The sequence below is a fragment of the Ranitomeya variabilis genome, chromosome 2, assembly GCF_051348905.1.
Source record: "Ranitomeya variabilis isolate aRanVar5 chromosome 2, aRanVar5.hap1, whole genome shotgun sequence".
NCBI lineage: Eukaryota > Metazoa > Chordata > Amphibia > Anura > Dendrobatidae > Ranitomeya > Ranitomeya variabilis.
Window position 1 is genome coordinate 444,133,895 of NC_135233.1, and position 14,432 is coordinate 444,148,326.

The following is a 14,432-nucleotide window of genomic DNA, read 5'->3' on the forward strand; positions in this document are numbered from 1 at the left end:
AGACATCAAATTGACAACTTGTCTCAAATTCCCAGATCTCAATCCGTGGATGTCCTTGAGAAACAATTCTGGTCCATAGAGGCTTTACGGAGCAACTTTAAGTATCTGCTGCTAGATACCACAGGACGCCTAGAGGTCTGGTGGAGTCTATGGCCCGATGGCTCTGTGCTGTTATAATGGCACGATAGAAACCTACAGAGCATTAGGCAGGTGGTTGTAACGTTACCACTGATCGGTGTAGGACAGGCTGCAAAGATAGGGGTTGTGCACAGTGGATGATCCCTTTAAGGTGGCGTTGTCCTGCATCTAACCTAGGGGTGACAAAATGTGACATACAGCAGCCTACGTGCTGCACTTATCCAGAACATACTGTAGATCTTACAGTGATTGTTGTGACTCAGCTTCTAACAGATGCAAATATTTCCCCTAACATCAGAATATCTGACAATACGTCAAAATAAGATTTAAAGGGGATGCAAACTGTGCAACCAAATCTCAGGTTTCACCACAATGCATCTAAAATAAAACATAAGTTCCCTTTAATTATAAATGTCTCATCAGTTACACTATCCTTAGCGCAAGCATTTTTGCTTACAAACCTGCCCATCACCTTTAATGCTGAGTGAATGAGGTCCCCACAACCCCTTTAATATCCTCAGAAGGGCCTCTGCATACCTCAGAAAAGAGGAGGCGTTTTAAAGGGACCGAGGCGGTGCGGATCCCAGTCTAAAGACCGGGACCGGACAGCGCAATTTACATGCAACACAGGACATGTATAAAACACATTTTCAGGGGTATGAGGGGCGCCCCTGGAGATATATAGGGTTGTAGGAAGCCCATTCACATGGTCTTAAAGGTGATGGGCAGGGTTTGTAAGCAAATAAGCTGGTGACAAGTTTCCTTTATTAAAGGAGCCCATTACATTGCCATCTGCCGTGCCAAAATTCTGCTTTTATACATTTGCAAATCTGCAAGTGCGCTGGTTGACATATGGGTACTTGCAGTCTATGGCTCCTGCATAGTGTCACCTCTGTGCTCCACTGTCAACCAAGAAGTCGACCACGGTGCTGGCCGGGAAAAGCTAAGAGGAGCCATAGACTGCAAGTGCAAGGATACTCCTATAAGCGCACTTGCAGGCAAGAGCCATAGACTGCAAGCGCAAGGATACTCCTATAAGCGCACTTGCAGGCAGGAGCCATAGACTGCAAGCGCAAGGATACTCCTATAAGCGCACTTGCAGGCAAGAGCCATAGACTGCAAGCGCAAGGATACTCCTATAAGCGCACTTGCAGGCAGGAGCCATAGACTGCAAGCGCAAGGATACTCCTATAAGCGCACTTGCAGGCAAGAGCCATAGACTGCAAGCGCAAGGATACTCCTATAAGCGCACTTGCAGGCAAGAGCCATAGACTGCAAGCGCAAGGATACTCCTATAAGCGCACTTGCAGGCAGGAGCCATAGACTGCAAGCGCAAGGATACTCCTATAAGTGAAATTGCAGGCCTAATTTGCATATAAATAAAATCCAAATTCAGATGGCACTGTAATAGGCATTTTTCATAATGTATCACATCACATTGCATTGTAGTGCACTACCTCTGCTTGCGCAGAGATAGGGTTACTGACAGGTAGCCCCAAGTGTATGCAGCTACTATCCAGAGCTATGTGATCCTGAAGTCATGGCTTACTCTCTACTACCTGCCCCAATAAGAGAGTAGCATGCCACCGCTGGATCTGGCTAGACATGGGGGTATATTGCTAGGAATAGTGTTTTGCATAGGAGCTGCATACACAATACGGTTGAAGGCTATTTTGTACAACTACTTCATTTTTGCTTCCAGATGCATTGGAGCAATAAAACCCGATTGCACAAGTCTACACACCCTTTAATATAACGGTGCAGAGCATGAAAGGATCTCTCAGTTGCTCATTTACACATCTGCCGCCAAGATGTGGTCTATCGGTCACGATTACTGCAGCGGATTATTATTACAGGAAGGAAAAAAAAAATGAAAAGTCAAATATGTAAAAAATGTAAAAAAAAAAAAAAAAAGTAAATATTTATGGAATGTATCTTCTCACCTCGCTGCGATTCTCCCCAGCTCTAGTAAGCACAGGCAGACTTCTCTAGGCTGCTTATGTAGAACTAGAAAAGAAGAAAGGACAAAAAAAAAAGTTAAGCAATATAAGGAAACACGGTGATATTTAGTGGGTGTTTCCCTTTAAGAAAAAATAAATTGTTTTCTTAAAACTTTAATTTAAGAGCTTGTTCTGACTTCTCAAATGAGTAAAACTGCAAAGAAAGAAACAACTTTGCACTTTTACTTATTAAAAATCTCCTTTACTGTTTGTTGTCTTGGTCACCAGCCGCATTTGCAGTCTATCAGAGGCGGCCTGTTTTCTAGGCAAGGTTATATAACTGTAGTTTACCATTTAAGAGCCCAGGGAAGTTGGGTGACAACTTGTCCGCTGGGATAATGACTATTGGTTGTCAGAGAACATTTCTGGAAATAGAATTCGAATTGTTCTGTTTACTTAATTGTATCTTTTTCCAATTTTTTTTTCTTCTTAAAGCGGTATACACACGTTAATTGTGAACAGGTTTAAGCGGTGACCTCTGCACAACCATCGATGACTTGAATATGCCATTAATGTCTGATCTACAGGGATATGGCTGATCATCAGGGGGCACAACAGATTCCCAACCTAATTGGGTATTGCTTAAACAGATCATCAATATTAGTGCCGAGGTGGCCCCTTAAAGGGGAACTCCTCAATAATGACATGCTTATAGACAGATGTAGAGACGCTAGTGCAGTGAAGGATGGGACTACCACAGATGCTTTCAGTGATGGGTGCCATGACTTTAATGAGGTCATTAGTGTAAATGAATCACGTTTATTACTGACATCCACAAGCCGTCTTGCTGACAAGTGAGATTTCTGCTCAGGTCATCAGTAGACCCGATCAGTCACAGAGGACCGGATTCTATTGTAACAAATTCTCAGCTGTGAGTATTAAGTCAGTGCAGGTTATCGGTCACATCTCTGGATGTAAACAGGAAGGTTTCGTTCACTGACAACAAGCAGAGATCTTGACAAATTCCAATACAAAGGATAGAAGATGGAAAGTATCAGCGCTAGTGACATCAATTAATAATAATAATAATGATGATCACATGTGAAATGAGGACTGACAGGATGTCCATGTGCACAATGATTTCCTACCATAACAGAGAAACGGCCGTCGATATATTCAGCTGATACAAGGAGGAAAAGATTTACAAGTTAATAGATATATTATATATAAAAAAAAAGATATAAAAAAATTAAATGGAAAAAAAAATCATAAAAAATGATGGGTATTCTGCAGCAAATACTCTAATATTATATTATAATGTATAAAGGAAAGTATTACTATAATGTATCAATAAGCAATATAATGCAATATTATAATCCCTGCGGAGTCACTCGCAGCCTTCACTCTTACTGCGAATGTCTTCAGAAAATGACCTATTGTTTTTATGTAAATTATTTTTTTTACAGTTTGAAAATGTTTTCTTCAATTTTCCTTATTATCTACATAAGAAACTTCACTAGAATTGCTAATAATACTATTCATTCATACAACATCTACATAAAAAAATTAATTAAAAAAATCTTGCAATTTTCACACTGGAGATAACACAGGATCCCAATCCACAATAGGTGATATCACAGCTCACCTCCTCCTGTACAATGAAGGATAACACCTCTATATACAGCAGATAACACAGGATCCACCATTCAGAATAGGTGATATCACAGCTCACCTCCTCCTCCTGTACAATGACTGATAACACTTCTATATACAGCAGATAACACTGGATCCACCATTCACAATAGGTGATGTCACAGCTCACCTCCTCCTGTACAATGAAGGATAACACCTCTATATACAGTAGATAACACAGGACTCACCATTCACAATAGGTGATGTCACAGCTCACCTCCTCCTCCTCCTGTACAATGACTGATAACACCTCTATATACAGTAGATAACACAGGATCCACCATTCACAATAGGTGATGTCACAGCTCACCTCCTCCTCCTGTACAATGACTGATAACACCTCTATATACAGTAGATAACACAGGATCCACCATTCACAATAGGTGATGTCACAGCTCACCTCCTCCTCCTCCTGTACAATGACTGATAACACCTCTATATACAGTAGATAACACAGGATCCACCATTCACAATAGGCGATGTCACAGCTCACCTCCTCCTCCTCCTGTACAATGACTGATAACACCTCTATATACAGTAGATAACAGGATCCATCAAGAGAGTTCTAAATTTATGTAATAATTCCTAATGGGAAGAATGGGAACAAGTATCATATATGCCCTTACTGGCGCTTTAGGGGATCTTTTACAGAAAAAAACCTCCTGTTATTTGAATAATTATTTATTAGACAGGTTAAGCACTATAATAATAATAATCTTTATATATATATATATATATATATATATATATATATATATATATATAGCACTAATATATTCCGCAGCGCTTTACAGTTTTGCACACATTGTCATTGCTGTCCCCAATGGGGCTCACAATCTAGAGTCCCTATCAATATGTCTTTGGAATATGATCCTTCCAGAGACACCCACTTTGGGGCCACAATAGGATAAGTGAAGCTCCATTTCATGAGAGATTCCCGTAATATGGGACAGTTGAGTTTACTGCGTAAAACTCCTAAACAGTTCTATTATTTAACTGGAATCTGTTGATTTAAAAAGGTTTTTTCTAGAGTAGGAACATTTTTGTAAATATATTATTAGGATATTGGGTGTGGATAGAGGTCAATTCTTCATTCAGTGATGGTTGTTGTGTTGATTTTTGTGGTGGTTGTTGTTGTGGTGGTGGTGGTGATGGTTGTTGTGGTGATGGTTGTGGTTGTTGTGATGGTTGTTGTGGTGGTGGTTGTTGTGGTGGTGGTTGTTGATTATTATTTACATCCAGTGTCTGGAAACCTGTACAGACCTCACACATTTCATATTCAAGGGCTTGGTACAATGTATCTAGTGCACCCAATCCTTACTAACTAATCTAAACTGATACATTATGTCTACACTGACACACTGTAACAAATAGGGCAGGAAAAATAATTTCTTTATTGGTTTTGGAAATGTTAGAAATGATTAAACTGTAGACAATGCAGGAAAGCCCCATATTAAAAAAACATTCCTCATCCCCACCTTTACGCAGAAAAAAAGTTTTAAAAACTTCCTAAGTTTCGGGACAAGTTTGGAGACTACTCCTATGGTGGCCGCTGCAGCTCCTACAGGGCTTGTCACAAACTCTTCAACAGTGACTCTGCCTGGCTTTACAGTGACACAGGAGTAGGGGGTGTATCACTATATATCTAGCACTCAGCACCTGACGCATTTCGGGCTCCAGGCCAAATCGCAGAATCTGATTTCCTTTGGAACGTGGAGCATCTGAAATCTATAATATTTTATCATGTATTTTGTGGAAGATCCTGGGCGCCGTCTAGAGCGTTGTCAGCGCAGCCGGCAGCTCATGGACAGTACTGCTTATGATTAATGGTCCCCATGCAAATGGATTCATCCATTAAATGCTGACCTTTCTCCTTTAAAAAAAAATAAGTTTTTCTTGTCTTTTATAAACGTCTGCCTCTGGTTTAGATATTAGGAGTGGACAGATCCGAGGTGGATGAACAAGACTCCACGTCCACTTGTGAATTATGTGGTCTATGTAATTGTGCATCATTTTCACTTAATCGCTTGTCATTCCACGAAATACATTTTGGTAAAATACAAATTAGTTTTGTTCCAGGCTGAGAAAATTCATTTAGTGCGCAGTGAATATTTATTATATATAAATATATATATATTTTTTTGTTTTGGGGCATTAAGAAGTTTCTTGGGGCCAGGCTTGGAGTATGGTCCCAGATAACAGGACTTTCTTAAAAGTCATGTCATCTAGATCAGAGTAGAAAAGAAGAGCAGGATACAGTCTAAAGGATGTTTAGAAAAACTGATCATAGATTTTTACACTTATTGTGGATGTCGTTTTTTCTGAAACACTTCTGGCGCTTTATATATTTAAAGGACGACTCCACAGAATGGGATTTGTAACACTGTGTTACCAAGGTTTTGTCGCTCGGACAAGTTTGAGTGTTCCTGATAGATTTTTTTCATGCCGATTTCAGAAATGACTTCAGATTTTTCCTATCACGTAAGGTTTTTGAGAAATGATACAAAACATTATAATATTCTGTTATAATTCTGAAACAGTATATTCTGAATTTTCCACTGAAATAACATAAATCGCTGATCTACACATATGCAAGCACTTATTATGCCAATTCCGCGCAGGCGCAGTGAATCATTCGGCTGACTGTGTACGGAGCATACCACATCTCCTGGGAAGGGGAGAAATCAAAAGACAATACTGACATTACAGCAGGGGATCACATTGAATTCATTTTGTGGGATAAAATATTTCACTGACTGTTTTTAACCAATATTTTACCTTACAAAATGTATCCTCTGTGATCTCCTGCTGTAATGTCAGTATTGTCTTTTGCTTCCTCCCCTGTCCAGGAGCTGTGGGTGGGGGGGAAGAGATTCTCAGCGCTCCAAAGCCTGCCCCCTCGAGACATTACCGCCCTCCCGATTCGATAGCATCGGGACTCCATCTAGTTACTATCATATATGCAATTTGCCTGAATACTTTTCATTGTAAAAACTGGAGATTTATTTAGAAATGTCGCGTCAATGTCTCAACAGCAGTGATTTTTCTCCGCATATGTAGCAGAAATTTACAATGAAATTTACAATGAAAGCACAAAAGAAGGAAATTACTCCACTTGTTAAGAAAGCATATGAACTATACTTTGAATGTTCAATCGGAGATCAGGACAAACAGTGGGCACCTCATATATGCCGTGCATCTTGTTCTAGAAGCCTTAGAGCAGTGTTCCCCAACTCCGGTCCTCAAGAGCCACCAACAGGTCATGTTTTCAGGATTTCCTTAGTATTGCCCATGTGATAATTGCATTACCTGGAAAGGCATCACCTGTGCAATACTAAGGAAATCCCGAACACATGTCCTGTTGGTGGCTCTTGAGGACCGGAGTTGGGGAGCACTGCCTTAGAGCATGGTTGAATGGATCACGACCTTCAATACCGTTCGCTGTCCCAATGATATGGAGAGAGCAGAGAGATCATGTAATAGATTGCTACTTCTGTCTTAAAAATGTAACAGGATATTCAGCAAAGAACAAGAAATCAATAGAATATCCTAATCTTCCTTCAGCCATAAGACCAGTGCCACACGATGAAAGTCTTCATGTTCCAAAGCCGCCCAAAGTATGGACAATGGAGGACAACGAAGATGAACTAACAAGGTCAGTGGAAAATGAAACTGCTGTAGACCCAGACTTTGAGCCTTCTACATCTAATCCACATCTGTCCAGTCAGGCTGATCTAAGCGTGAAACAACACCGTGAGCACAGCTACGAAGTGGTGCTATAGTTAGGCTCCACTAGCGGTGGACTCCGCGTCTGGCGGCATGCACGCCTACACCTCGCTCTCCTAAAGCACTTCTCTCTGCATACCTTGGCTGTGGTCCCCCAGCATAGAATTTGTGTGGCCCACTGACTTCCGGCCCCATTCATCACATGTATTCCGTATACGTAACTGAAGAAGGTTCATGTCGAACCGAAACGTTTTGAGTATACTGCAAAATAAATTCTTCTGTTCCAAGCATCCTAAGTTGAGTGCTAAGTTTTATGTTGATTAGGCTGATCTAAGCGACTTGGCCAGAGATATGAAATTGTCAAAGATTCAGGCAGAATTATTGGGATTGAGGCTACAAGAACGGAATCTCTTATTACCAGGAACAAGAGTTTCTGCTTTTCGCAGTCGTCAAGAAGACCTTAATCAATTTTCCAACCATGTCGACAGTTTAACCTTTTGCAAAGACATCTTGGGGTTGTTTGGTTCTCTAGGATGCGAACATGACCGGAAGGAATGGCGACTGTTCATTGACTCGTCAGTTTTAAGTCTGAAGGTTGTTTTACTACACAACGGAAATATCTATCCTTCTATACCTACTGGACATACCGTACACATGAAAGCAACGTATGAGAAAATGGAGTTACTTTTGACCCACATTAATTATAGAAATTATAACTGGAACATAGGTAGTGATCTGACAGTTGTTGCACTTCTTCTTGGATATACTAAGTATAGTTGTTTTATTTGTGAGTGAGACAGTCGTGCACGAGAAATGCACCATTTCAGAAAGGACTGGCCACTGCACGAAAACCTGGGCGCTGGACAGAAGAATGTTAAACATAATCCTCTCGTTGATCCAGCAAAGATATTTCTCCCATCTTTGCATATTAAAACTTGGGCTTATGAAGAATTTTATCAAAGCAATGAACAAAGAATCGGAAGCCTTGCGACAGAAATTTCCAAGAATAAGTGATGCAAAGATTAAAGAAGGTATTTTTATTGGCCCACAGGTCAGAGATATAATGAATGACAGTAGCTTTGATGGTTCTTTGCAAGGTGCTGAACAAGTGGCATGGAGAGCCTTTAAAGATGTGACCTTCAACGTCCTTGGCAACAGCAGGGCACCGAACTTTGAACAACTCGTGGACAACATGCTCACAGCATATCACTGGCTGAAATGCAATATGTCACAAAAAATGCATTTTCTACATTCTCACTTGGACTTTTTTTCCAGCCAATCTTGGTGCCGTTAGCGATGAACACGGTGAAAGATTTCACCAAGACATTGCGCTGATGGAGAAAAGGTGCCAGGGAAAGCGGAGCACGTCAGTGCTGGCCGACTATTGCTGGAATCTTATTCGAGAAGCATCTGACACGGATTATGTGACGAAAGTCGTTGGCAAAACACTTTTGAATAATTGCTTGTGCTGCTGACATCGATGCACGTGTGTGTAGTGTCTCGGACGTCATAATGTAGACTATAAACTGTTGTTTCTTAAAATCCTTACGTGATACAGACTTTTGGAGCACATATTCGTGTTCAGCATATCAAAATCTATAAGATACAATAACATTTTTTAAAATAAGAACTTCCCTGAAATTTGTTGCGCAGTGTAATTAGATGCAGAATAAAGTTATAAAGTCCAATTACTAAAAAATGACGCAGAATTAAAGTAATAGTCGGTAAGCAACAGTATGTTGATGTATGTGTATGTTATGTAGCTAGCGTCTGATGAGCCCCAATGCAAAATTAGGAGTAGGCCCCCACCCATTCTCATATATATCCATATCCCCCATCCTGGTATATATATCCCCCATTCTGAAAAAATAAAAAATTATATATATATATATATACACTCACCGGCCACTTTATTAGGTACACCTGTCCAACTTCTTGTTAACACTTAATTTCTAATCAGCCAATCACATGGCGGCAACTCAGTGCATTTAGGCATGTAGACATGGTCAAGACAATCTCCTGCAGTTCAAACCGAGCATCAGTATGGGGAAGAAAGGTGATTTGAGTGCCTTTGAACGTGGCATGGTTGTTGGTGCCAGAAGGGCTGGTCTGAGTATTTCAGAAACTGCTGATCTACTGGGATTTTCACGCACAACCATCTCTAGGGTTTACAGAGAATGGTCCGAAAAAGAAAAAAAATCCAGTGAGCGGCAGTTCTGTGGGCGGAAATGCCTTGTTGATGCCAGAGGTCAGAGGAGAATGGGCAGACTGGTTCGAGCTGATAGAAAGGCAACAGTGACTCAAATCGCCACCCGTTACAACCAAGGTAGGCCTAAGAGCATCTCTGAACGCACAGTGCGTCGAACTTTGAAGCAGATGGGCTACAGCAGCAGAAGACCACACCGGGTACCACTCCTTTCAGCTAAGAACAGGAAACTGAGGCTACAATTTGTACAAGCTTATCGAAATTGGACAGTAGAAGATTGGAAAAACGTTGCTTGGTCTGATGAGTCTCGATTTCTGCTGCGACATTCGGATGGTAGGGTCAGAATTTGGCGTAAACAACATGAAAGCATGGATCCATCCTGCCTTGTATGGAGCATCTTTGGGATGTGCAGCCGACAAATCTGCGGCAACTGTGTGATGCCATCATGTCAATATGGACCAAAATCTCTGAGGAATGCTTCCAGCACCTTGTTGAATCTATGCCACGAAGAATTGAGGCAGTTCTGAAGGCAAAAGGGGGTCCAACCCGTTACTAGCATGGTGTACCTAATAAAGTGGCCGGTGAGTGTATATATATATATTACAGACCAAAAGTTTGAAAACACCTCATTTAAAGGTGGCTACTTTGAAGAACAACATTTTCAGTTGTTTCACACTTTTTTTGTTAAGTATATAATTCCACATGTGTTAATTCATAGTTTTGATGCTTTCAGTGTGAATGTTCATAGTCATGAAAATACAGAAAAATCTTTAAATGAGAAGGTGTGTCTAAACTTTTGGTCTTTACTGTATATATTATAATATATATCTTATTTATATATACATACATACATACATACATACATACATACATACATACATATATATATACAGTATACACAGGCTCGGACTGGCCCACCGGAGAACCGGAGGATTGTCCAGTGGGCCCTGGCAGTGACACCTGCTGACATACTGGCCAGCAGCTGCCTAGGGCCCCCACTGCTCCAGGGGCCCCCCCGGCCGCCCGCCTTGAAGACGATAATCACCCTGCTCCAGCGATGGTTTCGGCGTCTGCAGCTCGTCCTGAATGAGCGGTCACGTGGTACGCATATTCATGACCTTAATGAGCGGTATCACATGACCGCTCAGGCAGGAAGAAGGTGCTGCGCTGGGAGTCGGGACAGAGCGCGAGGGATGTCGGCGCGGCCATGCAGTGTGGGACAGGTGAGTATGAGGGACGGGAGGACGGGGGGATGAAGGAGGACTTAAGCCGGTGCGCCAGGCAAGATGGGGGCAGGAGCGGGATCGGGAGCGGGGGGGGGGGGTGGTTGGAGAGATGAGCCATGCATACAGGGGGGAATATGAGCCATGCATACGGGAGGGGACTATGAGCCATGCATACAGGAGGGGGAATATGAGCCATGCATACAAGGGGGAATATGAGCCATGCATACAGGGGGGAATATGAGCCATGCATACAGGGGGGAATATGAGCCATGCATTCGGGGGGGGGATATGAGCCATGCATACAAGGGGGAATATGAGCCATGCATACAGGGGGGAATATGAGCCATGCATACAGGGGGGAATATGAGCCATGCATACGGGAGGGGGGGGATATGAGCCATGAATACAAGGGGGAATATGAGCCATGCATACAGGGGGGAATATGAGCCATGCATACAGGGGGGGGAATATGAGCCATGCATACAGGGGGGAATATGAGCCATGCATACAGGGGGGAGTATGAGCCATGCATACGGGGGGGGGGGATATGAGCCATGCATACAGGGGGGAATATGAGCCATGCATACAGGGGGGGGAATATGAGCCGTGTATATGGGATGGGAGGGAGATGAGCCATGCATACAGGAGGGAATTTGAGCCATGCATACAGGGGGGAATATGAGCCGTGCACATGGGATGGGAGGGAGATGAGCCATGCATACAGGAGGGGGGGCCATTATACAGTATGGAGAACTGTGTGGCCATTATACAGTATTGAGCATCATGTGTGGCCATTATACAGTATTGAGCATCATGTGTGGCCAATGGACATTATACAGTATGGAGTATCATGTGTGGCCGTTATACAGTCTGGAGCATCATGTGTGGCCATTATACAGTATTGAGCATCATGTGGGATCATTATACAGTATGGAGAACTGTGTGTGGCCGTTATACAGTATGGAGCACTATGTGTGGCCATTATACAGTATGGAGAACTGTGTGTGGCCATTATACAGTATGGAGCATCATGTGTGGTGGCCGTTATACAGTATTGAGTATCATGTGTGGCCATTATACAGTATGGAGCACTGTGTGGCCATTTTTTTTGTTTATAATTATTGTATATAAAACAGTGTGATCAGCAGTGCTAAATGGCTGGTTGGGACGTGGATATAGGTGTGACTAGTTGTGAAATGGGTGTGGTCAGAGGCGTGGCCTAAAATTTGCCACGGTGCACTACGCACGCCGCAAACTTTATAACTCCTTCCCTTCTTCAAAAGTTGGGAGGTATGGTATCACATTTGCCAGATCACGGCAAAGTGCCACAAATCCCATAGGGAATAAATGAGGCCGAACGCAGTGTTGCTGTAAGTGATCCGTTACGCGGCACATGTAGAAAAACTGCCGAATCTGCTGCAAAAGGCGACTTTCACATCAGCGACTCTTGCCAAAGTCACTGCCGATAGTGTCATACTCACCAAAGGGGAGGAAGCACTAAAGGTGACTAGGGCAGCAGAAACTCTAAATACGGCCCTGGGGGGGCTACATTATATTCTGTGGGGGGACTGCATTATACTCAGGGTACTACATTATATTATGGGGGGCTACATCATACTATATGAGGGGGCTACAGTATACTCTATGGGGGGACTACATTATATTCTGTGGTGGGTTGCATTATACTATATGAGGGGGGCTGCATTATACCCTATGGGGGTGCTACATTATATTCTATGGTGGGGACTGCGTCATACCTGAGGGGGTTGCATTATATTTTGTGGGGTGCTGCATTATATTCTATGAGAGGGGACCGCATTATATTTTATGAGGGGGCTACATTATATTCTGTGAGGGGGCTACCCCAACCCTTGCTACATAATCAAGACGTGAACTACCTTATATTATACCCTGATATTAGCGCTTTTACCGCACAATTGGTGGTCTTGTATCTATTTCTATGTAGCTACATAGTGGGCCCCAAGAATGATTTTCTCTGGTGGGCCAAACGTGCTCCAGTCCGACGCTGTATATATTATATATATATATATATATATATATATATATATATACACAAACACACACAAGCGATGGGAGCATATGACGTCACGGTCATGCACCCCAGCCATCTACACATCTACATTAGCTGCTGGTCTCCGATTGGCCGGCACGGACCCCGCGGGTCTATGCTCCACAATACACTTCAACTAAATGTGCATCCGAGGACGCAAATCCAGCTGATGTATTTACTAGTGTGGGCGGGCCGCTTACCCACTGTCCAGTCATGATCACGACCTCTGCAACTGCGGTAGTTCCATCTGGTTGATGGTTTCCAGAAAGTCTGCTGACCCTATCATTTTCAGTCCAAGCGCAATGCAAAAAAAACATCGGACCTGACTCAGACCAATGTTATTGTTTGGGGCTGTGCACATGTCAGACTTCTTCCTAGGACAGAGTCTGTCCAGGGTAAAAAAAAAATTATCACAGCCTTCCTGATTTGCATCTGATTCGAAGTTAATAAGTCTGTGGGAAAACACTCCCCCCCCATCTTCTTCACATCCTGGAAAATCGGATCACATTGTGACTGTGAAAGTCCAATCTGTGAGTCCAGATTGAGGTCATGTCATGGTGTAAGGGCTCGTGCACATGCAGCGCCCCAGAGACCTGGTCGTTGCAGTACTGACGCTCCGCCACTAAGGGGGGTGATGGTACGTCTGATGGCACTAAAGGAGTTCACCTGACCAGGTATCACAGTCACACATTACACTTCACACTCTGGCCACCAGGGGGAGCAAAGGGTGCTATGTATTAGGCCACTCCTCACAATCTGGTAAAACTGGGGGTTGGATAGGAAGTTAGGCAGAAGCTGACTGGGTTGGATCCAGGCAACATCCTGTGGCAGAGGGTGTTGCAGGGGAAGATTCAGGGGGGTCTCTGTCAGGGGTGGGATCCTGACAGTGACCTAGCGAACAGGACAGAACGTTACGGAGCCGCGCCTGCACTTGAATGCGGCAGCATCTTAAGAAAGGATACGAAGCGAAGTTTATTGTGGAGAAGTGAGAAATGAGATCGCAGCAAAAAGGAGATAAAGCCATTAGGAATCGTGCCCTGAGATCGGCAACATCCTACTGAGGCGCGTAGCCGGTGGCCGGAACGCCGAGGAAGTATTGGGCTCCAAGCATTACTTCAAACAGCGGCAGGACAGTTGATTATAGGTTGGCTGTCTCACCTAAATCACCTAAGCAGACATAGGGGGCAATTGTGGGAGAGGGGCGACGCTAGGGTCCCGGAAGAACTCCAGGCCTACCCCTCATACAGGTGCGTCCTAGCCATATCATCTGGGGGACGGAGAAGAACATCAGAACAGATACGAGTTGTGAGAAAGAACATCAGAAACAGACACAACAGTTGTGAGGACTATCCCGTGGTGCTCAGCAGGGAGGTACTACAACACCCAGGCGCTAGTAGGAAGGCTACTGATTTCCACCTGCAAAGGGAACTCTG

The 14,432-nt window shown here is 43.2% G+C and overlaps 1 protein-coding gene across 3 annotated transcripts in view; it reads right to left on the minus strand.

Annotated features, from left to right (window-relative positions):
- Positions 1-14,432, minus strand: part of GAS2 (growth arrest specific 2) — a 127,607-nt gene that overhangs the window by 55,306 nt on the left and 57,869 nt on the right. For all 3 annotated transcript variants that reach the window (XM_077287158.1, XM_077287156.1, XM_077287157.1), the window contains exon 5: positions 2,082-2,145. In XM_077287158.1, the coding sequence (XP_077143273.1) occupies positions 2,082-2,145 (64 nt within the window). The remainder of the gene's footprint in view (positions 1-2,081; positions 2,146-14,432) is intronic.